General features: G+C 35.6%; 1 protein-coding gene across 1 annotated transcript in view; it reads left to right on the forward strand.

Moving 5' to 3' along the window:
• LOC140141882 (leucine-rich repeat-containing protein 71-like) overlaps positions 1 to 25,887 on the forward strand; it is a 49,846-nt gene extending 23,959 nt beyond the window's left edge. The window contains 14 exon segments of the mRNA XM_072163753.1: positions 1,733 to 1,807; positions 3,225 to 3,293; positions 3,960 to 4,119; positions 4,769 to 4,948; positions 5,927 to 6,034; positions 6,773 to 6,823; positions 13,638 to 13,704; positions 17,496 to 17,528; positions 19,481 to 19,513; positions 22,859 to 22,912; positions 22,915 to 22,937; positions 23,256 to 23,364; positions 24,205 to 24,323; positions 25,041 to 25,887. Of these exon segments, the coding sequence (XP_072019854.1) occupies positions 1,733 to 1,807; positions 3,225 to 3,293; positions 3,960 to 4,119; positions 4,769 to 4,948; positions 5,927 to 6,034; positions 6,773 to 6,823; positions 13,638 to 13,704; positions 17,496 to 17,528; positions 19,481 to 19,513; positions 22,859 to 22,912; positions 22,915 to 22,937; positions 23,256 to 23,364; positions 24,205 to 24,323; positions 25,041 to 25,166 (1,207 nt within the window). The 3' untranslated portion in view covers positions 25,167 to 25,887.
• The last annotated feature ends 1,080 nt before the right edge of the window (positions 25,888 to 26,967 follow it).

A 26,967-nucleotide genomic window follows, 5' to 3' on the forward strand; every position in this document is an offset into this window, starting at 1 on the left:
CAAAAATAAAAGTCACAGATGATGTTGTGTATCCAAGTTTGAGTATTTTCAATATATCCCAATCATCAGCAGTTAACTAGTTAATAAGCATATACCACATGATTTATCAAGTTATTATATTTTGGCTTAGTTTTAAGACAAAATTATGATATTTTGATATAAAATTGGATGGTTTGAACCCAATGCACAAATTTATTGAGTCGAGCTATGAGTTTTAAAATATTGGGCCAGGCGTGAGTCGAGTCCAATATTTTAAAACTCATAGCGAGACCAATAAATTTTGCATTAGGTGAAATAAACCATCCAATTTTATCATTATTATGTTTTCAGAATCTTAAATTAAAAGACAAAATTGATTTTTTTAAAAAAATTTTCGTGATTTTTTTTTTTTTTTTTTTTGTGGGGGACGTCAAAATCGACTGATCTTACATGCCTAGAGCAAAAAAAAAAAAAATTGAAAAAAAAAAATTTGGAATTTTTTTCCGCCTACTTCGGACTTTTTTGGCCAGCCCTACTTCGAATTCCATAAGTTTCCGTAACATTTAAATTAATGGGGATTCATTTCACCAAAATTTATGACGATTAAATAGCGCTTCGTAAGTCTCAAAATCCATCGTAACTTTAGAATGTATTGTAAAATACATTTCACTAAAATTATTTACTAATCTGCACTTCCCAGAGATTGCCTACCAACACTAGAGGGAAAGAAATGGGAAAAAATCCTGTCTCATGAAGTTACGTACTGTTCCGAGTCGTTAAAGTTGCTAAAATGATATAATTGAATTATGAGGGTTAAAAATATGAAGTAATAAAGTGTTTATAATGATATTTGATAGGCAATAAACTGATAAAGTAAGCGTAACTTAAGCTACAAAATCAGAGTGCAAGCCTGCAGCCAGTGCAAGAGCCAAGGCAACAGTGCAGTTGGGTGGACTATATTTGCCGATTTCATAAGCTTATCTAAAACCCTACCTTGTCTGTGCTAACATCATTCACACCTTGCAGAGTCTCAAATTAGTTCAAAAAGTGATAATTGGCATTTGGCAGGTATAAATCCTCTGGTTTGGTCAGAAAATTTGATAATTTTTGATGTCCGATTGTCTTGAGATTGCCGAATTCTGCAGCTTTTACGTAGTGGTTTAGCACCGGTTTTTACTAGTTTTTGTACTTTCCAAAGATATTTCAACAAACCACATTAATTTCTTCATTTCTAAGCAGCTGAAACATGCATTTAGTACAACCACATTGTTGACTTTCAAGCCTAGAATCATGAAATTAAACATCTCTTTCCGCGTCCGTGAGAAATCAAATTCCCCGGTTTGACAGCAAAATAAACAAAATCGAGTTCATGAATGAATAGTCTCATACAGTGCGTTTGTGTTATCTCTTGATCACATACGATCGGTCAATTTACAATACGTTAAAATTGGCGGCAAAATCAGCGATTTTAAAAATCACGGGGGATTGGGATCCAGGTGGCGCTAAAATTGGATTCGAAATGCATCCAATATGCTATTTTTTGACGTTTTAAACTGTGTGGAGAGGTATAGGAAGCAAGATTCTGAAAACATAATAATGGTTGAACTTGGATGTTGATATTAATAACTAGTTGACAAGCATACCACATGATTTATCAAGTTATTGTATTTTGGCTTATGCTTACAGTTTTGTGACAAAATTGATTGATTTGCTAGAATTTGTATATTCATAAATTTTTTTTATATCCTCCTAGTTTTTGGAACACAGGTTTCACAGAAACAACACTCAAGGAACTGGCTTCTGTTTTACCTCAATGTGCCAATGTCAAGTAAGTAGTATTTTATGCCATTTATTGAAGTTGATGTTTAAAGTAAATCAGACTCGGCTCACTTCTGCCAGGACCATTTCTGTGGTGCAGTTCATCTTTAATTATAGGTTGCTTATAATTGGGGAAAGTTATTTAGTTTTTGTTATTGCGCTCAGCGCTCTTCAATAAAGTACCAAACTGTATTATTTAAGCATGCGCCAGTCATGCATTACACATTCTTAGTCAGTGGGAGTGGTCTAGTTCGTAGACACATTTCTGATTGGACAATCGCATGATTTCGGATGCCGTTTATCAGGCCGTAGACGACCCCACGTCATCATGCGTCTTGATAATGCGTAACACGCGTGTAGAGGTTCGCGTATGTATCGCGCTAGATGCGTGAGACTAGTGCGGAATACGCGAGCAGCGCTAACAATGCAGCGCAAAAAATACGTGAAGTTGTAAACAAGTTTCGTTCATTTTATAATGAGGGGAGTTTTTATGACGGTAACTTAGTTTTGCTTAAAAAATTGTTTACAGTTATTAAAATAATATTTAACTGACTAAGAATGAGAATAAGCGATAGGAATTTTTATTTTGCCTATCCTCTACCTATGATAGAGCGACAGGCAGGTCCAATATTTTTATCGTAGTGGATACGGCTGCGCCGGCATCCACTTCTCAAAATATTGGACCTGCCTGTCGTCTATCACACGGTAGAGGATAGGCAAAATAAAAATTCCTATCGTTTATTCTCTAAATGCGCAACTAGTGTATATACATGTTAGTGCTGCACCCACCTCTGTGCTCGCCACTGTATCAATACGCGATGTTGTTAGACATTTTTTTTGCCAATTATAAGCCAAACTATTGTCTCAACACCAACGGTATGGATTAGAACAGTCATGGAAAAATTGCACATACTTCAGGTGTTACTCTGTACACAGGACTGTGGGCTATTATGAAAATGTCAAGCAGAATTAATTTACAAGATTTGCGTACCAAGCGTGCAACGCATAATTACGCAGTGCTTGCTGATTGGCTGCTTACACAAACTTCTGATAGTCGGTAACAGTATTGGGCTATTTCAGTTGTAGTCCATACACCTCCTGTGGAAGACTTGACCTTAATCTATCCCACAGTGGGTGTAGATTTCAAATGGAGTCACCTATTCAGGTAACCCCATATGAAATTCACACTCCCTGTGTGGAAGATTAAGATAAAGTCTTCCATAGGAGTGTATGGATTTCAACTAGAATAGCCCATTAAGCCCCATCCTGTTGGCAAATATTGACAGGGAAGGTGAGCTCCTAAAGTGGCAAACAAACAGGTCACAAATGAGGGATTTAAGTCAGGATCTTTTGCGTTTTAAGCATCTGTATAGCTCTAATCACTAAGCTGCACTAATGATTATATCATCATGGTATTTTTATTTCAGGAATCTAGAAATTGAGAATAACCCAATACCAGAGGAACCATGGGCTGCTCTTATAGGAGAAGATAGTCTGTAAGTAGTCCTTTTTTTTCTATTTCTATTTTTTGTATACTATTAAGGGTAGACGAGGTATTGTTGGTCGAAGCAACCTAAAAATCGATTTTAATTATCTAGATCAATATATTATTGAAAATTAACACCTTGATGTTTTGCAAAAGTTCATTCTACAAATCGTATACTCTGCAAACTTGCTTAATTTATTGTTGTTAATTAGTTATATGCGTTTTACAAAAGTGTTGTTGTTTCAGCCCTCTTCACAACATAACTCAAGAACCGCAGCACCTATAAAAGTATATCTGTGATATTTTAATTCTTCTACACGCTTCGCTATGAATTGAGCAATGCAATTTTGCCAAAGCTCACTACCATTCGTAAGATGCTGTGAACTACCAATTCACAACAGTTTAAAATAATTAATAACCTTAAATTATAGTCTTCACATGCTGCCTTAAAGTTGTGTACGGTATATCAAAAAACACAGACAATTTTGTAACGTAATTTCGAAAATGCATTTTCAGGATTTTTCTTTGTTTTTCAGGAATTTTGACAACATCAAGTAGTATCTCTGAATTGACAGCTCAAGCCTCCATCAACAGAATATCCATAAAATAATTGTCACAGTCTCACTCTCTTTTTCTTGTATAGTAATTTCATTTCATTATGTGTGTTGTATTGCAGATTAGTGAATCTTTCACTTCGACACAATAACATCACAGACAAAGGCGCGGCTGCCATTGGGAAAGCATTATCAACAGAGAAGACATGCAACAAAAATCTCATCTCGTTGAATCTTGGCTATAATAGAATAACGGATGAAGGTGCTGAAGCTATAGCTAATGTGAGTAAACTTATGGGGAAATCACATCATAGAATTGGGGTTGTGTCACATCTTGAAGTAAGGATGTGTGTGTGACAGTGATAAGAAATTTGTCACATGCACGTATGACATTTAAATCAGTGTGAATCCTTAGCATACTTGCATGAACTTGAATAAACAAGTACGTTGGATCACACACTGCACTATACATTGTTTTGACCAACAAATTGATTATCGACTATGCCAATGCCCTCCTCAACGGTGTTCCTAAAAGGATCTGAAATGGCTGCAATCTCTAAAACAAGGCAGTTAGAGCTAGGCTGAGATGTGTAGGCCCATGAGATGAGTGTTCTTCCAAACAACATACTTGACTTCTTTATGCACTGGGTACTCATCAAGGAAAGAATTCCTATTCCTATTTACATTTGTATTTGTGGTTTCGCGAGTATGTCACCATCATGCTGGCACGTTTATTGATCTGCGACCACATAATCATAACCCCATGTGTTGTTTTTACACTTTAATTTACAGGGTTTGCGAATGAATAGAGTGCTGCTGTCTTTATCACTAGCCAATAATAGGATAACAGATAAGGGTGCAATCAAGCTAGGTGAAGTCTTCTCAAGATTCCCACTCACACATGAATTGTTTTTACTCTTCAATTTTACAGGGTTTGCGAATGAATCGAGTGCTGCTGTCTTTATCACTAGCAAATAATAGGATAACAGATAAGGGTGCAATCAAACTAGGTGAAGTCTTCTCAAGGTTCCCACTCACACATGAAGAGGTTGTTGAAAGAAGGAAACTACTGAGAGATAAAGGCTCACCAGACAGGACATCGGGAAAATCAGTATGTATAACGTCTCTATTTTGATTATAAGGGGTGTGTGTACCGGGGTGTGTTTGTGAACACTGCCAATCTGGGACATACACACATAATAAGGGGTGTGTATGGTTAGATGTGATAGATTAAGATTGTAAAAGCATAAAAACACTGTAACAATTTTGCTATTCCATTTGAATAATGGAAGACACTTAACCTTCTACACTCAAAGACTGTGAATTTTAAATGGGGTCAATTAGAAAGTGATACCCCTTACTGTGTAGGAGATTAAGGTGATATCTTCTATAGGGGCATATGGATAGCCCGTTATTGCATTTTGTGGTGTGGGGCCAGATTTTCGGGTAGACCAGTAGCATAGCCAGTGGGGGGCAGACTGCCCCCCCTGACAAAAATTGAAAGAGAAAAGTGCCCCTCAGATAGAAAATTGGGAAGGAAAAGAAAAGTGGCAAGGAGCCTGTTTTCCATCAAAATTCATCCTGAATATGGGCCAAAATATTGTAAAATACAAATACATTGTGTCAATAAGGCCTTTTTGGAAGATCAATGATTTTACATGCCATACATTCTCTCTAAAAAAAACCCCTGTTATGTATAATACTCTCTGATAATACTGGGTCAAAATGATGCAACTGGGAAATTATTTTTGTTTTTGCCCCAAAAATATTTATTTTGCCCCCTGACCAAGAAAGCTGGCTACGCCCCTGAGTTAGATAAATAAAACTCAGAGCATGCTATTATTCTAGTAGAGTCAAAAAGCGAAGTGTGATCCAAACGGTAAGTTTTTTAGTCATCATCACTACAAGCATAACACAAATATATGCGCAGTGTAGACGACAAAGGATTTATTCTCTATGGACTTCAACCAAGCTGTGAGTCATGTAGTAAAAATCACTCTGATAGAGATCATATTCATGTATTGAATAGGGCTATTTTTGATGATTTGCCACAACCAACTATTATTTTTCCTATTTTTTTTCCATGTAGCCTCCACCATCAAGGCGAGCTGATTCTAAGGACAGACCTGGTAGTGTCAGAAGTGGCAGTCATCTTGATAAAGGCGATAAGAAGAGAGATAAGTCTTCTAAAAGAAAGGTGGGTAACATTATGTGATATGTGGACAATATTTGCTTGCTGAATTTCACAATATAAAACTTGCTTCATTGTAATTTGTTGAGAAAAACCCTGCGTCTAAGGAGCGATTTGCTAGAAATGTTGTATTTTACAGCATACACTGTGATGCTCCACTACCATGACTCTACCATGGTTCATGTTATGGACATTACACAACTATAATACAGGTCTATCAACTATTTGTGTATGTCCATCGTTTGACACTCGATATGCATGCAGTTCTGTGGGCAGCAACCCGGGGCAGCAATACACACACATGTACAGCACAGATGGAACCTCTGTAGAACTGACCAATCACACTCCTGGATTGCTGAGTAGATTGTGTCATACGATGTGTGTGTTATACAAATTGGGTTACTCCAGTTGAAATCCATAAACCTCCAATGGAAGACATTACCTTAATCTTCCACTCAGGGAGTGTAAATTTCAAATGGCTACCAGAATGGGTGACTCCATTTATAATCTACACCCCCTTTGTAGAAGATTAAGGTCATATGTCTTCCATATGGAGTGTATGGATTCAACTGGAATAGAAAATTAATGAAAAGACCTGTAGTCAGAATTGAGTTGTAAATTTCAGAGCATTTAAAGAGTGCACAAGAAGTGTTTATCACTTGACCATTTCTTTCAGAATTAGTAGTGAAAACATACAGTTTCTGAATGAAAATAACAATAACAAACCATTTCATATCATTCTAGGAGATTTTAAAGAAACCAGAAGAGCCGACTACAAAGACTAGTAAACTGATGGTAAAACTTGTCATCTCTTGTTTCACCTATCATCCCTCTGTCTACAGGTTAACAGACCCAATAACATGGGAGGAGCAACTAGTTTACCTAAATATTGACCTTTGACCTTTTAACATTGCTGTACCCTCATGGTGCATGTGTACATCTATGAAATATGGTTATTTGCCTTTCTTTCTTTCCCTTCCCCAGGTGAAACTACTTTGCCTGAAAGTTATCCATTAATAACACAAAATTCCCCTCCCACTATGTTATTGAATGCTAAATATGTAAGATTAATCACTAATATTTATGTACTAAATTTGTATTAATTGTAAATAATTGTTTCAGCTGGCTAACAGAGAAAAGGGATATCATATAATGATAATAGTGACATCATTAACTACTAAGAATACATTACATTTCCACTTCTTCCCTGCAACTAGTCTAAAGTAAATTTTTAAATATTTCTGTGGACCAGGTTTGCAATAGTAATGATTGATTTTGTAGAAGAGGCGAGGTCTCCACCCATTCTATGCACTGATGATCAATGAGTCAACTGCCTTGTTGTCTTTCAGCCAATCAGCATTATTGTTTATCACAGCACAGAACATGGAAGTATTAAAATTTACTTTATCTAACATAAATTTGAAACCTGTGGCACTGGTTACTCTGATTTTCAAGGGTTAATATAAATTTAAAAAAAAAGATATTGTATTCCTAAAACCAAAAATATTGTACATGCAATATATTAATAGAAATCTGATAGTTCACAGTTTGCTGATGAAAATAAGTGCTAAGTATGATGAACTTGAAGAAGGGACCATAATAACATCAGGCACCCAGGCAATTTGCCTCACTGCCGTATGCCTTTGCCTTGTTGCCTCTTCAAATGTGATGCGATCTAGCAAAATCAGTCGGAACTCGGAAATATTGATCTTGAGATATATCCAAACAAAGGCAATATTTCCTTTTGTTTCCTCTTGTTTTGGAAACTCTTTAATTGCTCATATCTTTGGAACTGGATGTTCAATTTCAATGGGTTTTTCTGCTTAATGCAGCTTTGTAAATGCTTTTACTATACGATAAGAAATTGAAAATTTAATATTTCCGAGTTCCGACTGATTGTGCTTGATCGCATCACAAATGTGTAACTACTAACTGACCTGTGCATTCTTTAGCATGTGATTGGCTTGGTGTCTAGCATGATTTAGCCAAATTGCCTTCAAAATGTGTGCTCTGATTTGAAGCACTCAGTTCCTCGTGTATCAAGTGTCCTTCTAAATTCACATATCGTCACTGGGCGGGAAAAATCTCATATGTACTTTTGGCTCTTGAACATGGATAAAGCTTTGTAGGTGTAGACTTTAAGAGGTTGCTTCATCCATGTTCAAGAGCCAAAAGTACATACGAGGTTTTTCACGCCCAGTGACGATATACAGACTGTAACCTTTTAACCTTCTGAAACCAAACAAATGCTTTTCTGTCAGACATGTGATATTGCATCTGTCAATATTGGTTTCATTCATCACTGATAAACTTACTAATTTTGGTCTCAGTGACACTAGAATTTCTGACTGAATTTAAGATTTCCTTACTGCTGTACAATCATTTACAATGAAGGTGTGTGACCTGATTGACAACATCATCATCCCACTTTAGCCCATCAAGTTGCAGCTTTTGGTATCAAGGTGCAAGCTCATATTTTTCTTATAACACAGCGATTTTAGGATTGGAACATGTTTAGTTCAGGTGGTATTGAAAAACCCATGGTAGTTTGGTGGTAACCACCCTGGAAGTTGTGTTCTGTTCTATAGGTCACTGTGATACACATTTTAAACACACACTTGACTGTTTGGATGATGGGCCTTCATCTGATACCCACATTTAAAAAGTTGTTGCAAGCTTACATAATTTAAAGTAAATGAAGTTTAAAGTAAATGAAGTTCAGTCAGAAATTGTAGTAGATTGATATACTGTGGTTCACCTCAAGTTCAGTAGACGTTAATGGTTTTTCGTGGTTTGGCTACAATCGTGTTATTGAACTGCCTTTGTGTGCACATAGTGTATGCTCTGCGTGATAACTTTATGTGTGTGATTCGATGCTGCGACCAGCAGAATACGCACATACATCACTGCTTAACTTACAGTGAACAAATGTTAAGTGTTACTTTATGGCCAGTTTCTATTGCATAGTACTTTTTATTTAAATTGAACTATGTACAAATACCAGTAATAAATAAGGTATATGAGAACACTATACTTCAGTTCACCATAAGTTTGGTAGTGATATAGGTACATATTTCACTGGTTACAGTTTTGAATTATGCATTCTTACCTAATCCTATAGAGTGTATGCACACATACAAGGGCAGTTTGTTGACACATTTGCAGCTCAACTGTGTAAAAGCACTGACGTCATTACCAATCATGAGGTCATCAAAGTGTACACTATTTACATGTATAGAGTAATGATCCTAGGTTTGAGATTCAAAATATGGGCCTGGGTCAGGTTGAATGTTTCACACTTTCAAATGGAAGCGCACATTCAGGTGACCCCTGCTTGAAATTTGCACTCCTTGTGTGGAAGATTATGGTCAGGTCTTCTATGAGGGAGGGGGGGGGGAATTTCTACTTGAATTTGAATACAACTATAAAAAAAAAAAACAACAGTTTGTTCTAGGTATCATTAGTGTTAAACAACAAAGTTACTTTCATTTTGTGTAAATGACAGAACACACTGGAAATCATAGTATATAAACTCAACAGCTGAAGCCACAACTAATGAAATTTACTATAACTGAATTACCAGAACAGAAAGATGGAAGTGAATCAAGATGTTTTGCAAAACTATAGTTTGATTTTAAACCTGCATGTTTTACTCTAAATAGGACAGGAGATTAAGCCGTGATGATGCAAGCAGGATTCGACCACAATCATTGCCAACAGTTTTGGTAATTGCCTCATTGTCATCAGGGTCCTGCTTAACTACATCATACATATAATGTTGGGCTTGTTAGAGAATCATATCAGAGACATTGGTCATAATTTAGGTTATTGCCCTTTTCACATCAGGATATTGTTTAAGCACATTATACATCATGTTGGGCTTTTTGTTATTAAGAGAATGATTCTATCACAGACATTGGCAACCTATTAGGTTATTGCCCTTTTCACATCAGGATATTGTTTAAGCACATGATACATCATGTTGGGCTTTTTGTTATTAAGAGAATGATTCTATCACAGACATTGGCAACCTATTAGGTTATTGCCCTTTTCACATCAGGATATTGTTTAAGCACATGATACATCATGTTGGGCTTTTTGTTATTAAGAGAATGATTCTATCACAGACATTGGCAACCTATTAGGTTATTGCCCTTTTCACATCAGGATATTGTTTAAGCACATGATACATCATGTTGGGCTTTTTGTTATTAAGAGAATGATTCTATCACAGACATTGGCAACCTATTAGGTTATTGCCCTTTTCACATCAGGATATTGTTTAAGCACATGATACATCATGTTGGGCTTTTTGTTATTAAGAGAATGATTCTATCACAGACATTGGCAACCTATTAGGTTATTGCCCTTTTCACATCAGGATATTGTTTAAGCACATGATACATCATGTTGGGCTTTTTGTTATTAAGAGAATGATTCTATCACAGACATTGGCAACCTATTAGGTTATTGCCCTTTTCACATCAGGATATTGTTTAAGCACATGATACATCATGTTGGGCTTTTTGTTATTAAGAGAATGATTCTATCACAGACATTGGCAACCTATTAGGTTATTGCCCTTTTCACATCAGGATATTGTTTAAGCACATTATACATCATGTTGGGCTTTTTGTTATTAAGAGAATGATTCTATCACAGACATTGGCAACCTATTAGGTTATTGCCCTTTTCACATCAGGATATTGTTTAAGCACATGGTACATCATGTTTGGTTTATCATAAAGAGGTTATATCACAAATATTAGCAACCATTTTGATAATTCCCTTATCCACATGAGGGTACTGTTTAAGCACATGGAACATAATGTTGGGCTTGTCATTAACAGATTCATTATATCACCAAACATTGCAACCTGTTTAAGGAAATATCCTTATTCACACTATGATGCGGCTTCTACACACAACAAATAATGTTGAGCCCCTATTCACAAGATTCATTATTATTACAAAACATTGCCAATGGTTTTGGTAATTCCTATATGCACACTAGGGTTCTTCTACACATGATGGTCATTATTGAGCCTGCCCTCGCAAGAATTGGAATATCACAAGCATTGCAACTGGTGTGTGTATTGCCCTTATTCACATCAGGATTCTTCTTTAAATACATGTTGTTTGTCTCTATATATAATAATTAGAATATCATAATCATTATAATTGATTCCATAACCCTTTGGAGTTTTGGAAAAAGGTTAAAGGTCATTGGACCTCAACCATTGTCCGACTTCGAAATAGGCAACAGAATTAAGTATTATTGATCTCTTCCTAACTGCATAGTGTGGAGTTGGTGAGCTCGTAAATTGATAAGGGTACATGCCACCAAATAGCTTTCCATAGACTTTACGTGCAAAACAGGGGTCACGTTTTAGGCTATAAGTCGAGTTACGTCTTACTTTGAAATATATATTTGATATCATTTTAATCAGAACAAAATTCTGCATAACATATCTGAAAATGACACCATATTTTAGGTCTACTTTTTGAGAAAAATAGCGCTATATAAAAAGACCCGATTTTCCCGTGTTTACGCCTGACTGCTAACCGCGTTTTGACCTCGTTTGTTCATCCGCTCATCATCGTAAACATCACTCAAATTTTCGCGTTTTCTGTTCAAATTAGTGGAGATCACATTCACAAGTTCTAGCAAAACACGATTTGCAACACTAAAATTGTTAATATTGTACCGATTTTGCACATTTTTTATGCAAAGTTGGGACTATAGTCGTGATAAACTTTTACGGAAACCGCTTCACACGCTGGATTTAGTGGTATGAACCCTTGAAGAGGCTAAAACATCGTTTTTAGTCTTTTTTAATGATTTTGTTATCTTTTTCACTACATTTTGAATTAATTGTAAGAAATTTTGGGTTATTTTCTTTCATACTTTAGACAGGATGCCGATTTCAAGCACAAGCATGATAGCCGACAATTGCCATTTTTCGTCATTTTGATGCACATGAATGCACAATGGTTGCTGATTTGCTATTTTCATGAAGATATTAATTGATGTTAATAGTAAACGTTCTTTGAACATCTTTTGCAAGTGCATAACTTCAAAATTAAAACATTCTCAGTACCTGCAGAATATTTAAAAAGACAAGAAATGCCACAATCAAGTAGGCCTACCCCCCCCCCCCTCCATCGTCACTTTTAACCCGTTTTGTCCAAAAAGCAAATGTAATGAATGGCTATTTGAAATTAAATATTAATATAAATTAAACTTTGAATGTTATAACAATTTAAAATACTGGACAGTGGTATAAATAAAGCAAACTAGAAACTTAAATATCTTAAATCTAATTTTTATGTAATTTTATTAAAATTGAAGGCCAAAACTTGAGTTTAAATGACAAAAAAATTGGTTAAAAAATAACAATGAAATTGAAAAACTTCTTTGTAATTTAAACACCAATAAACAATGTTTTCAATATTGTGAAACTCTTCTTTATTCATATCAAAAGGTTTCAAACTTCTACCAAAATCGGAACTTTTATTAAATTGGAAATAAAAGCAGGCCTATTCGCGGCAAACGCACATACAGCGAAAAAACCTGGCAGCGTCCATGAACTCGCTTGTTGATGTCCCTCCTCTTTTCTTCGCGTGCATTTTAAATAGATAAAGACGCGCGGAAAACGCATGGAATTGCTCCTTAAAGGGTACATGCCACCAAATAGCTTTCCATAGACTTTACGTGCAAAACAGGGGTCACGTTTTAGGCTATAAGTCGAGTTACGTCTTACTTTGAAATATATATTTGATATCATTTTAATCAGAACAAAGTTCTGGGTGGTACATATCTTGAAAATGAACCATATTTTAGGTCTACTTTTTGAGAAAAATAGCGCTATATAAAAGACCCGATTTTCCCGTGTTTACGTCTGACTGCTAACCGCGTTTTGACCTCGTGTGTTCATGCGCTCATCATCGTAAACATCACTCAAATTTTCGTTTTCTGTTCAAATTAGTAGAGATCACATTCACAAGTTCTAGCAAAACACGATTTGCAACACTAAAATTGTTAATATTGTACCGATTTTGCACATTTTTTATGCAAAGTTGGGACTATAGTCGTGATAAACTTTTACCGGAAACCGCTTCACATGCGGATTTAGTGGTATGAACCCATAACCATACCTGCACAAGAATAAAGGTTACTCCAAACAGTTGTGGAACATATAATAATACAGTTTTTGTAATTCTATATCCACACCTTTTGTTGTTCTTCTACCCATCATGCATATTGTTGAGTTTGTCCTCACTCTACTGGAATAGTAATAGTCATCATCAATGGTTTTGGTATTTTCATATCCATACCAGAGTTATTCTTTCATACATCATGTATATTGTCCTCACTGTAATGGAATCATAATATCACAATCATTACCAATGGTTTTGGTACTTCATTATTCATGTCATGGTGCTGCTTCTGCACAACTCATTATGTTCGGTATATCTTCATGACAATAGGGGGTCTTAAAATGTTTGTTGGTAAATAGTTGTTCATTGCTACTTTATAACATGAGCACTCAATACATTGATTTCTTCTTTTCCCATTTTTGTTAAATCCTGTTTGGTAAATCTACAGGAAGGAAAGCGAGACAAAGAGGAGACAGTGAAAGGAGGAACCAAGAAGGATGATAAATGGAAGAAAGGTATGGAAATGGGTGGGATCTTGCTATCCAATTATTACAATTATTTGGTCATGAATTATTGGCATGATATATGAAAACATACCATTTGACTCATTCCTTGCATGTGTCACATTAATATCAGTATGTTATTCACACAATATTATTAGCATTGTATTATAACTACATGAATTGGATTGGGCTATTCAATGTAAAATCCACACCACCCCTGTGGAAGATTCTGTAAATATCTTCCACAGGGGGAGTATGAATTTCAAATGGAATGAACACATTAGGCAGCTCAATTTGAATTTCATACACCCTCTGAGAAACATTCAACCTGAATTCGACAGGGTGAGTTTGAAATAAGAGTTAGTTAATGTGCTAATTCCATTTGAAATTCATACTCCCTCTGTGTAAGACTTCTTAAATCTTCCACAGGGGTATGGCAGATTTTAATGGAATAGCCCATTGTGTGGTAGAGATTATAGTGACAGTAAAAGACAGAATTAAAAAGACTACTTTGCGCATGACGTCCTGTCAACCAGACCAAACATGCCGTACTGTACAGGTCAGAAACCCAACAAGTTTGCCCCTGTGCCCTGACGTCAGACGCAAACCAGTCTTTTTAATTCGGTCTTCAATTATATTCTGTCTGTCGGACATCCAGGCTTTTGTTCCATCTATTACTCTTTCTCCCCGGGATCTGGAGTGTCGCTGGAGTGAAACTTTGCATTGGAGTACACTTTCTGCTTATTTTCAGTTTGACACAAAGGATTAAAATTTTCTTAAGCAGAAATTGAGAGAATATCAAACTGAACAATATCATGTTACAAGTTGGATTTTTTTTAATAGATGAGGCTGCTTTTACCAATTCTATTAAATTTCCCATTCGCTACAACAGCAATCTTTCAGTCCAGTGTCAGAGGGAGGTTGAGGAATATCCACGGAATAGCCAAGTTATGACAGCCCTCCGACAGACAGAATAGAAAAATATTTAGCGATATAATGTCTGGAAGATTTTGCAACAGTTAGGCATACATCATTGCAATGAAGCTCAAAATGGCTCTTGGATCCTTGTTGGGGTTTCTGACTTGTGCCGAAAGTAAACCCTATACATGACCAAAAAATTGGAATTTGTTCCTCTGCTGAAGAATGACTCAATGTCCTTCCCTTTATTAAGCTTTACGCAGAAAAAAGAAATCTGAATTTTTTGATTACCATTATGACTTTCCCGTTCTATGACTTTGATATAGCAAATTTGAGACCCTTTTAGAGATTTAAGTGAAACGTTTTGCACAAGGACATGAGCTAAATCTAATAGCCTGTCTGGCATGGAGACATAAATGTCAAGTGTTTGGAGGCAGAAAAGATATTGTTGATTATACCTACATTGAAAAATAGCTCTCTGTGAGTTTATGTGAACTTTTGGGAAATAAACAAGGTATGGTACCTTAAAAGGTTTTGAAATATTTGTTATAATACATACCTCAGTAAATGTGAAAGGTTAAATATGTCACTAAAGAAGTCAGAATCTTTCTCAGAAAAATTCATGTTGTAATCCATTTGCTGTCATGTGAATTCTCTACAGAAATATTAAAATTTAATAATATTAAAGAGTGTTGCAAAATCTCACTGATGTTGAGATGGAACAATTTAATATCAGTTTTAGAGCTCATGTTTTCAGCATAATAGCAATTAACAGCCTCAAACATGCACATCATAGTATATATTATAGTGTTTATACACAATATACCACATTGATTTTCGTGATAAGGCTGATACTTTTATGAAATTGCCCAAATTATAATTACACCATGCACAATATAGTTCATTGTGGAAATTTACTGGTACATTTTTAGCATGCCTGATGGCTAGGTTAACTAACTGCCCCTGGCAAGTAGATGGCTGTTAAGCTACAGCCCAGGCAACATGGGGGTGTCCCTCATTAATTAATGTCAATTATGTATAAAAGTCATAATTGAATTATGTCGAAATTGCTCTGATGACCTACAAATTCAATGAATTTGGCTGATTCCAATTCATTTTGGTGCAATTGAAGTTGGGACATGTGTAAACATTACAAATAATAACAAAAAACTAAGGTTTGAAAAAAACTTTAGTAATTTCATTTTGTAAGGTCGTACATAGAGTACTGAAGTGTGACGTCATAAAATTTTCTTTTTTGCATTTCAGCATTTTCATGACCATATTTCAGTAGAACATGATAAAAAACATCCACAGTCCAAATTTGATGAGAATCGGATCATGAAGGCCCGAGATATGGTCGCATGAATACCTAATTAGCCCCATTGAAATCAGTGTAAATTGGCCTGGTTCATAACTGTTTGGAACCAGGCCAATTTACACTGATTTCAATGGGGCTAATTAGGTATTCATGCCATGTCTCGGCCCTCATGATCCGATTCCCACCAAATTTGGACTGGATGTTTTTCATCATGCTCCACCGATACATGGTATTCAAAACGCTGAAATGAAAAAAAAGTTTTCTGTGACGTCATCATTTTGGTACTCTATTATGGCTTTAATACAGGACATCTCACAAAAGTTATTATGATGTACCAGCCTTGTCAAAGGAAAATTATCACTAAATAGTTATACACAATAGTATTAGCTATAATGCCAATATTCAGAATGTTAAATTTCAGTAACACATTCATCCTGCCGTAGTATTCAGATATGTAGAGTAGTATTATAGATAGATAGTAGATGCATATTGACATACATAATCAATGCTTTTCCTCCATTCACTGTAGGTTCAATGTCAAAAGCCGCTTTATTAGGTAATACTGCACTGAAGTATACAAATATTGGCTGTCTGCCTAGCAGGAACTAACCTTTCTTTTTCCACTCAGAGGCAATAGAATGCTTTATTGAATTGGAACTATTGACTGAAATCAGTGGTGTCTACTGGTTATCATTATTCATCAGTTCCAATTTGGCATTTTATAGTTGTCTGGGAGAAGGGAAAAAGAAAGGCAAATATGTGGCTCAGCGGCACATAGACTTATGTCCATTAGCAGATGTGAGTATGATTGCCTCCATGTATGACTGTCTGAATACACCATAAGTAAACTTATGCATGACATAGCAATCATACACACATCAGCTGATGTACACATGTCTTTCTACCGCTGAGCTGTCAGTTTTTTTCAGCACAGCACAGCACAGCACATCCTAACGCAGCACAGGGTAGCACACACACAAAATCTAACCCTAACCCAAATCTTATTGCACCAATATTACTTGTATTTCTGTATATCTAAGGTCAAGTTATTTTCAACTTAACTTTCTAATTGGAATGGCTATTTGTAAGTTGACATGGTTGAACTTGGTTAGCAGTTTTGGCTGAGATGAAAATTGATTGATTGATTGATTGATCTTGTTGAATTTGGTCTTTCTCTAGATCAATCAATCGATTGAGTTGGTAATGTATGTGATGCAAACTTGGGATTTTTGTTAGTTCTCAAGATGATCACTTAATTTATGAAACTCTGAATTGAACCAAGATTGTATTAGCAAACTACTTACAGTACTCATCAGGTAGTAATCATGTTGATTATCATGTGTATGTTAACCCCCTGAGCACTACCTGCCGATCTAACATTGCCTCTGATTGGTCAATGGTCACTTTAATCACCAATCAGAATGGAGCTCTGCAAATAATTCACCCCAAATGAAAACTTCTTTTTGGCCAATCGGCAGGTAGTTCTCATGGGGTTAAATCCCATTATCTCATGTCATGTACATTCCACCTGTTTCTATTCCACATTCTTCACATTCTCCATTCACAGGTGGTGGCAGTCGCTCATCTGTTGTTGCCATTGGTATGCATTCATGGTTATGGTTATTTAGCATAGCTAGAGTTAGATGTTTTATATTGATTGATTGATTGATTGACTGATCAATTAATAGGTTGATTAATCAATTATTGATTGATTATCCATTGATCAATTATTGTATATGATGATTGATTGATTGATTAATTTTTGATAGACTAATCAATTATTGATTGCTTGATTTATTAATTGATTTGTCATTTCATAGTTAGTTAATACATCTATTTGTGCAATAGTCAATCGTATTGTGTGTGATAATGTCAAAGGTCAATTTCAGACCACCAATCCATATTGTCATAATCATATTATTGTTCATTAAAATGCATCATTTTATTTGTTTGTTTGTTCATTCATTCCTCCAAAGTAGTGAAACATGTCAAGACGCATCAAGCCCTTTTATGGCAATAGCCGCAAAAGAGATTAGGATTTTTTCAGTAACAAGGTTTAATTGATAGACCAGAAGTTTTGACATCAGATATTCAAGACCAAAAGCAATCGGTAGATTTTATACAAAAATAGTAGACTACAATTTCATCAAAAGTATATAGCTTTCAAAATTGTGTTTAATTTAACAATAATCACACTACTGAAGGATTTTGAAACCTTTTTTTTTAAATTTAGTTTTGGTATTTACTTGTCTCATATCTGCACCTGTCTATAGTTGATACTATAAATTAATTGATTTTTGTTTAGAATTCAAAACAAGAACCATGAAGCTTTTATTTTACTCATGATGCCTAGAATGTTTCTCACCTGTTCTCAAATACTAGCATTTACATTTTTACACCATTATTTGAATCTCTTTTACTATTCATCTACTTCTACATCTTCATACCTTTCCTGGTTTTTTTTCATAACATCATTTGAAGTCTTCTCTACATCTTCATACCTTTGATGTTTTTTTCCGTTACATCATGTGAGGTCTTCTCCAACAGAAGTTAACCTTTGAAATATGCTCTTTTGATGGTGTTCCATTGTTCTTGATAACACCTGATTTCATGACGAGTATTTAGGTTATTCTATTCCTATTTTTTATCATTATTCATACACTTTTCTGTTGCTTGCCATTACAAATATCACTATTCTCACCCACCAAAGTTGATATTTACTGTGTTTTTCTAAGACTTATTTTTACAATTGTTAAAAACACATTGTTAGTGCCCAACTCATCTCAAGTGCCTAGACCCATTTGTAACTCTTAGTCTTATTCACACTGAGCACTATAATTCTTGAACATATAATATTGACTGTGACAAGAAAGAATGAACAGTTTACCAACCCAAAGTGTTACAATTAAACATGACAACGAATAAACACAAATCCCGACCGGCACACAACCCAACTTGAAAAGAAAAGCAAGGGAATGTGCAGGCATGGGACTGTGACCATAACATTGACCAATGCGAGTGACCATGTTAGGCTAATAAAAGTTGATGTTAAGTTCCCCATCACATAGGTTTTTGTAGAGTGATAAGGTGACTCTGTCATAATTCATTATTTGGCTCTATTTCATTTTACCTATGTCAATTGAATGCAAGTCTGCATTTGCATAGTCCTAAAGTATGTTCATGTTTGGAGGCAAACACCCGTAGGGGGGTGTGTGTGTGTGGGGGGGGAGCGATGAGATGCTAAAATTGATTCTTGGTTGCCAATTAGATTTACACCCCTGAACTCCCATCCAGATTTAAAGCGAATAAGTCTGATTTGGATCTATCATCTGGCAGTAGAGTAAAAGCAAATCACAAAATCAGTGTGAATGAGACTTTTGTCTTATGTCGAATTCAGACACTTCCGATGCATTGCAGGCACCTTTGAAATTTGTTGTTGATAACATATATAACATTTTCTGTTACTTAATTCTTGTTGTTATTTTCTATATTCATTGCACTTACATGTGATACAACTGCACCCATGTATCTTTTTGCACAAATTAACGGCAGCTGATCGTGATAAGCCTGGACACGTTGCAAAAGGTTGATTACATATAGCAAGTAGTCTTAGATCTAAGGTCATTCTGTACCCATGTCTCTGTACCCATGATGTAGGGCTTATTGTACTACTGTCTGGCCAGGCAGCATCATGATGCCTTCCTGTGCTGTACTTGTCCAGAAATGTCCTCTTAACTGGTTTTGGCCTATATAAAATAATATCTTGTATATTTAAAAGGGTTGAGGGTTAAACATTTTGGGCAATCCTGAAAATAGCACATATAACAACGAAAAGAGGTTTGCCAATTCTAATTCAGAGATGAATTATGAAGTTTTTCTTATTTCAAGATATAACATATTACCTCAAGAATTACATCTTTAGGAAATTCAGATCTTAGGATTGCATGAGTTGTCATAGTCTCTTTATCGCTGTGTAAATTGCAGGACAGACATTTTGTATTCTTGAAATTGAATACTTTTGACTGCACATACAAAATATAAGCCCTATAAGTCCCAAATTAGGAAATGACAGCAGTATTGAAGAAAATCATAAATATGGATTTAATCAATCTCTGTATATAAGAGAACGTATTGAATGACATGGGTTTGACATGGCTTTAAATGTAGGACTACATTGCAATCTAAAAATATTAACCAGGCTTAGTGGATTTACAAATAGGAGTAATGTAGAAGATGCACATCATCTATTTTCTGTTCTTTCATAAAAGATCAGAGCAATGTTTGTGGAAAAGTAGCAATATTGAGTTTAAAAAGCTAAGTTACTTTTTGAAACTTAAAACCTTGTGATCCTAGAACTTAAACTTGTGATCCTAGATATGAGAAAAGACCTATTATTGGAACGATAGTTTCAAAAGATTTCCAAAAGTGGTAGTTATACTAGAACTGAAAATGATGATGCCATTCTTTTGCAAGTATTATATAGGAGTGAGTTCCAGTTAAAATCCATGCACCCCCTATGGAAGGCATCTCCAACACAGGGAGTGTTGATTTCAAATGGAGCCACCCATTCATTATTTGACACTCACACTCCCTGTATGGGAGATTAAGTTCATGTCTTCCATATGGGTGTATGTGTATTGCATCTGGAACAGCTAAATTGGACATTAACCAAAGGACTGATTTTATTATTTGGATTTCTATATAAACTACTGCAATGTGCTTCATAAGTCAATACAAATATTTGGATGTTGCTTGCATCAATTTCATTAAATGCCCATTGGTTCCTTGGTTTGTCCAGAAGTTATTTGATTTAACTATGAATAAATCTATGTATGCATGACTATTTGTTGTACATTTTTGTAAACACTCTTTCCTATGTTAATTGTTGTTCATGACTACTGACTGTGTTTACATGCTAATTTTAGTCTTGCTTCTCTGGATGTTTTTTGTTTCTGTTGAGGCACTTTATTTCATACAATCACACTGTGTTGGCTGATGTTTAAAAAAGGGAACTAGCATAAATCTTAAACTAAATTGAAGGTTAGCCCATTGGCATGAATGGGTAGGGTAGAATGTTTATTGGGTTATTACTGTTATTCTGTGGAACTCCATAATCCATACACCCCCTATGGAAGACATGAACTCAACTCTCACATAGGGGATGCAGATTTCATATGGAGTCACCAATTCAGGTAACCCTTTTTGAAATTTTACACTCCCTGTGTGGAAGATTAAGGTCATGTCTTCCATAGGGGTGTATGGATTTCAATATTATGACTCCATATGAAGCAGCAGAGGTTGTCAAAAAGTGTCAATGCATATTTGACCAATTCACGTATTTGAGCTTTTTCAGAGGTTTGTTTAAAATAAAGCTCCTACCCAGTTGAACTAACTCCTGTGTTAGCCATTACTGGCTTTTGTTATTATGGTTTATTGTTCTTTGATAGGAGCACATCTCCGTGTAATCATCCCCAGCCCGGCTACCATTGTTTTTGGTAGCAAAGTTGCAATATCCAATTTATTGCTTTAATTCAATTGAAACCTTAGCAGTAAGACAAGTGCATCCTCTTCATTAATAATGTTAGTTGGAAATTAATCATGATTTAAAATATGTTATAAATTTTGGACATCAACATCAGTCAAGTTAGTCAGCATGAGATTACAAAGTTGACAATGTTGTGTTTAAATTAAACTGACCGCTTTTTTTACCTTAACAAATCCAGAATGTGCCTTTTAAAATTAGATAGTAACTAACTGTGTGAAGTCAATTGTGACATCTTTTTTGTTTGATTTAATTTTAGAATTCTTGTTGTTCAGTACCTCAGCATTGAATTTGCTACACAGGAAGCTTGTAAATTGTGGAATTATTGGAGTGCTATTTTGGTTATGGGCTATTACTCTTGAAATCCATACACCCCTAATGGAAGACATTGCCTTAACCTTCCACACAGGGAGTGTGTTTTCAAATGGGGTTGCCTGAATGGGTGACTCCATTTGATATATACAAACTCTGCATGGGAGAATAAGGATATGTCTTCCATAGGGGGTTATGGATTTCAACTGGAATAGCCCAATACTTTTTGCAGTCTTATTTACTTCTGGTGCTGGGTATTTGCTATCCTGTTAAAACTACTGTGTATAGTTTTGTTTGGTTGTACTTTGTTTTCCTTTCATGTTGATAGTGATGTCTCTAACCCATCAGGGTATCCGATTTGAAATCAATACAAATATGTTAGAAATATCCTCCATAGGGGGACTATGATTTCAAATAGAATGAAAACATTAGGTAACTCCTTTTGAATTTCATACACCCTCTGAGAAAGATTCAACCTGAATCTTCAACAGAGGGAGGGTGAACTTCAAATAGAGTTAGTTAATGTAGTAATTCCATTTCAAAATTCACACCCCCTTGGAAGATATTCCTACAATCTTCCACAGGGGGAGTGTGAACTTAAAATGGATATTAGCCATTATAAGTACAAAACCTGCAGTGCATAAATCCCACAATTGGGATTGGTTTTTAATGTAATGTATGTAATTTGCTGCTGATGGAGCGCAACCATCAAATCGAGGATTGAGAGCCAGAAAGCCTCAACTCCACAAAGCAAGGAGCCAACTTTATGCTCATTTTATGAGAGCTGGTCATAGTGAGTTACAGCTTTCTGGTTCTGAATCCTCAAAATGCATATGGTAGATATCATTTGCCATGAAAAACACTTTATCTGCCTCATAGCACTAGCATAGCCATCACTGTAACTGAAAACAAAGTACACAAAACCAGTGTTTTAGTTATCATTGGGTAAGTTATTTCTTGTCACCCAAGTTTTCTCCTTGCTATCTATCTATCTATCACCCTCTGTCTTGTTGTGTTTCTCCTTTTCTTTCTGTGTGGTTTTTGGATTATATACTGACCTATAGCTATTACTTTAGCGGAGACTGTTTCCAAGGTGACCAAAGGCAAGAAAACTGCATCATCTAAGGACAAGAAGGAGCTGTAGCAGAGTCTGATGTGAGTACTCAGAAAGTTATGAAATCCTTTAATTGGTTCTTACAGATAAATAGTGCTATTTATCTACAGTGCAACCTCTTTTATCGGGCTTTGAAGGGACCAAGCATTGGCCGGATATGTGAAATATCCAGATATGTGATATGGAATTCTTCATTTGAGAAAATCCACTGAATTTGTAAAGTGATAATGTTACAAATTCAGTGGATTTTCTCAGAGGTTTAAGAATTCATATATTTGTTTATAACTGTTACATGTATATGACAAATCCAAATTTGATGTGAACAGACTGACATGTGGATTCTGTCTTTGTTGTTACAGTCCTCAGATATGATTGAAGCCATTAATCCTTTACTGGAGTCTGTAGAACCAATGGAAGGACGGCTATGGATTCCTGGAAACAGATCTGTCATCAATCTCAATCTATCAAGTAAGTTTTCTCCTTATCAAGCTCGATAGAATCTCAAAAGCGGTGGTCTGACGCCTGGTCTGATGGTGCTGTCAATTTGTCGCAAGGGGGTTCATGAATATATCCAACATGAACGTGAAGTCAATTTGTTCATGTCCCCCATCGTTCTATGTTTTCTCTTTTTTACTCTTCCTTACTTTCTTTATTTTTTCATCTTTCTTTTGTTGTTTATATCCATTTTCTCTGCGTTTACATTCTACCGGCTTCCAAGAATGTAAAAATGTCATTGATTGTAAGTAATAGAGGCCGTCAGCCTTTTGCCATCTTGTGGGTACAAATGATCTTTCATGCGTCGGACACTACGCGCAGGGCGCAGCTTGCCACGCAGCAGCTGTTATCACGCATCAACACGGTGATTTTGCTGTTCACTCATGGAGATCGAACGACCATCGCAGCGTGTACCCACAAGATGGCGGCATATGACGTCACGCTGACGGCCTCTATTATGAAAAGATGATATTTCAACAGTTTTTTGAATATGTCCAAATATGTGATCTGGCAGTTGGTTCCAAATGTGAGGAGCATGGCATGAAAATGGCCACTTGGCAAATGCTGAGTGTGAATTTCAATAAATTGAGGTGCAAAAGATGAAGAACAGGGATGTATACATGTTTCACAATCTTGCTTGCCAATGGACTTTTGTCAAATTTTGAGTCCTGATCATAAAATCCTAGTATTTATGGCTTTTCTAGACTTTTTCAGCAATATATACAGACAGATATATAGCATGCGGCAAACAAAATCAATTGCAGTTCAAATTCACCCAGGAACTTATCTATGTATATTTTGTTTTTCTTACAGGAAATCAAATTGGTGAATCAGGAATGGAGGCGCTGCTTAAAGCTGTCCGTTGGCAAATTAGTCTCTCCACATTTTCACCCAACCCTGTACTGAAAGGAGTCATGCGGTTGTCCATCAATGTAAGTTTGTTTTGTCTTTATACAGAGGAATGCTGTATCTCCAGACAATGAGACATACAAGAAATTGCTTGATCTAATCATTCCAACAGATCCATTCTATAAAAGTTATTGAAAATGAACTCTTTAGGCCAAACAAAAACATGTTAGTCTCCGGTCAACCGGGTGTGTTCATAAAATCATGCAGCTTAGCTATAAACATTTTTTCTTGTTCGTTTTTTTTTTTCTTCAAGAAAGTATCCAGCAAAATCATCAAAATGTTCTGAAATAATTTTTAAAAAACATTCAGGAAAAAAACCCCGCATACTACATTGCATTTCCAGCCTCCTGTGAGACCAGAGATAAACCTTTTTTTTCTTTGATAACAAGCTGTTTGAACACAATTACTTTTTTTGTTTGACAGGAGGGGGTTAAAAGTGTCCACTGTGTTTCCTTTTTAGTCTTAAAAACATTGATTGACTGATGGGGATGGAGGTGGTCAGCTTTGACACAAACCTAGCTATGTTGATTGGGGTTCATCTTTCTAAGTTGTCAGAAAATGTGCGCTGATTTTTAAAGGGCTCCTCAAAATTCTTTTTACCACATAGGTGTACTCAAGGTGTAGAAGAAAGGTCTCTTGGCACAGAATTAATAAGAATCAAATAACTGTATATTGTGAAACCTGCTAACTAGGTTATAGTTTGTACTTACACATAAATTTGTTTCCTTTTTGTCTTACAGAGGAATGCAGTGTCTCCAGACAATGAGACATATAAGAAATTACAAGATCTAATCATTCCAAGAGATCCATTCTATAAACCTGATGCTAAGAGCCCTGATGGTGATGTACAATCATTGGCAGGATAGCATGCAATGGGATTGTAATATGAAAATATGGGTCTATCCTTTATGTAAGCTTACATGAAATTAGTGACTAAATTTGGTGCATACTTAAAATTAACCTAGTGTCAGGAGTTCATTGAGGGATTAGACAGCTTTATTGCATAAGCTGTATAATCTCTGTCTTGATACTAGGCTAACTCTGAGTATGCACACATGGTGGTAATACCAAACTATGACAAAAAGAAGAAGAAAAAAGAAATGTTTGAGAATGTGAATTATACTATGTGACTTTGGCTGGTCCGGTATGATTTTTAGACAAGTTTTATCCATATTGCCATCCTTTATTGTACTGAATGAATTTACAGCTATTTGTGTAATTAGAGGCTCGAGAGGATGTACTTGAGTGTAAAATTGTATTTCTAAGAGAATCCTTCCTGTTTGAAACAAAACCTGCAGATCATAAACTTTGCCCTTTTTGTTGGTTATAGGTTCACATATCCTTGTCATTTATAAGATTGGGGCAAATGCTGAATGCAACATACACTAGATTGATATGGAACAGGCAGTGATTCAGTGTGATTAGCAAACTATTGTATGTTACATTGGGCTATTACAGTTGAAATCCATATACAACTCCTATGGAAGATATGACCTTCTCCACACAGGAGGTGTAGATTTCAAATGGAGTCACTCATTCAGGTAACCCCATTTGAAAGTCCTGTCTTCCATAAGCCTTTTTGAAATATGGCGGGCACACAAGGAGAGGACGTACTTTGACTTGGGTAATCTTTTGTCAGCTGAGAAGCATACAAAAGATTACCCAAACCAAAGTACGCCCTTGCCTCTCCTTTTGTGCCCGCCATATTTCAAAAAGGCTAACAGGGGGTGTTTGGATTTCAGCTAGAATATCTCATTGTATGGTGCATTCAACAGCTATCTTGGTACTGTAGAAATTCAAAGCTTGAATAATATTTCCTTAAATTATTTCTTAACGCTGGAGTACTTCTTCCAGTGTTCAATTTATGTAAAGGTATAATTGAAGGGTTCAGATGCAAACCCGATATACCGTATTTGTTCCAATAAGCGTCCATGCCCCAATAAGCGCCCACCAAGGGTATTTTCAATTTGCTAAAGGGTACCATTTATGTTGAAGTGACGGATAGACGTTGATACAGTGAAATAGCTGGAGGACTACAAGTCCTGTGTAAACTTGCAATACATTTTCTACATCAGAAAAGCTACTAGAACGTCTCAAGAACGTAATATACATAGATTCGTCTCTATTAAACGCCTGTTAGGAAAAAATTAGGTAAACCATATAAAAAATAAGCGCCCACCTAAAATGATTTTGTTAAGCGCCCTGGGTGCTTATTGGAATGAATATGGTACTCCATTTTTTCTCAATTTGAGATATTGGCAAATATACTGGTCAAATATAAAAAATAATATTATTAGAAAATATGTGCTACTTTTGATCATATATTCAACAGTTTGCCTTGGAATTTTAAAAGAAGGATGCCAATTTAAAGTGACCATTACATGGCACATTGTGGTGGCTTCAACTCAAAAGTTTGAAAAATGTCTTTTATCACTTTTTGCAGTCTGAACTCTTCAGTTGAAAAAATGAGAAAGAAACTTAAGGACATTTCTTTCCTGAATTTCCATATGCTATATTACCATATTTTTTTGTTTGTATCTTGGGAATTGAATTAAATGTAATTATTATTAAGGTAAAGGGCTTTAGACAGGAGCATGTGATTTTTCAAGAGAGCCATTGTCATTGAAGGGTTATTTAATAATATGATTTCGACAAAATTATTGCGAT

The sequence above is a fragment of the Amphiura filiformis genome, chromosome 20 (assembly GCF_039555335.1).
Source record: "Amphiura filiformis chromosome 20, Afil_fr2py, whole genome shotgun sequence".
NCBI classification, from domain to species: domain Eukaryota; kingdom Metazoa; phylum Echinodermata; class Ophiuroidea; order Amphilepidida; family Amphiuridae; genus Amphiura; species Amphiura filiformis.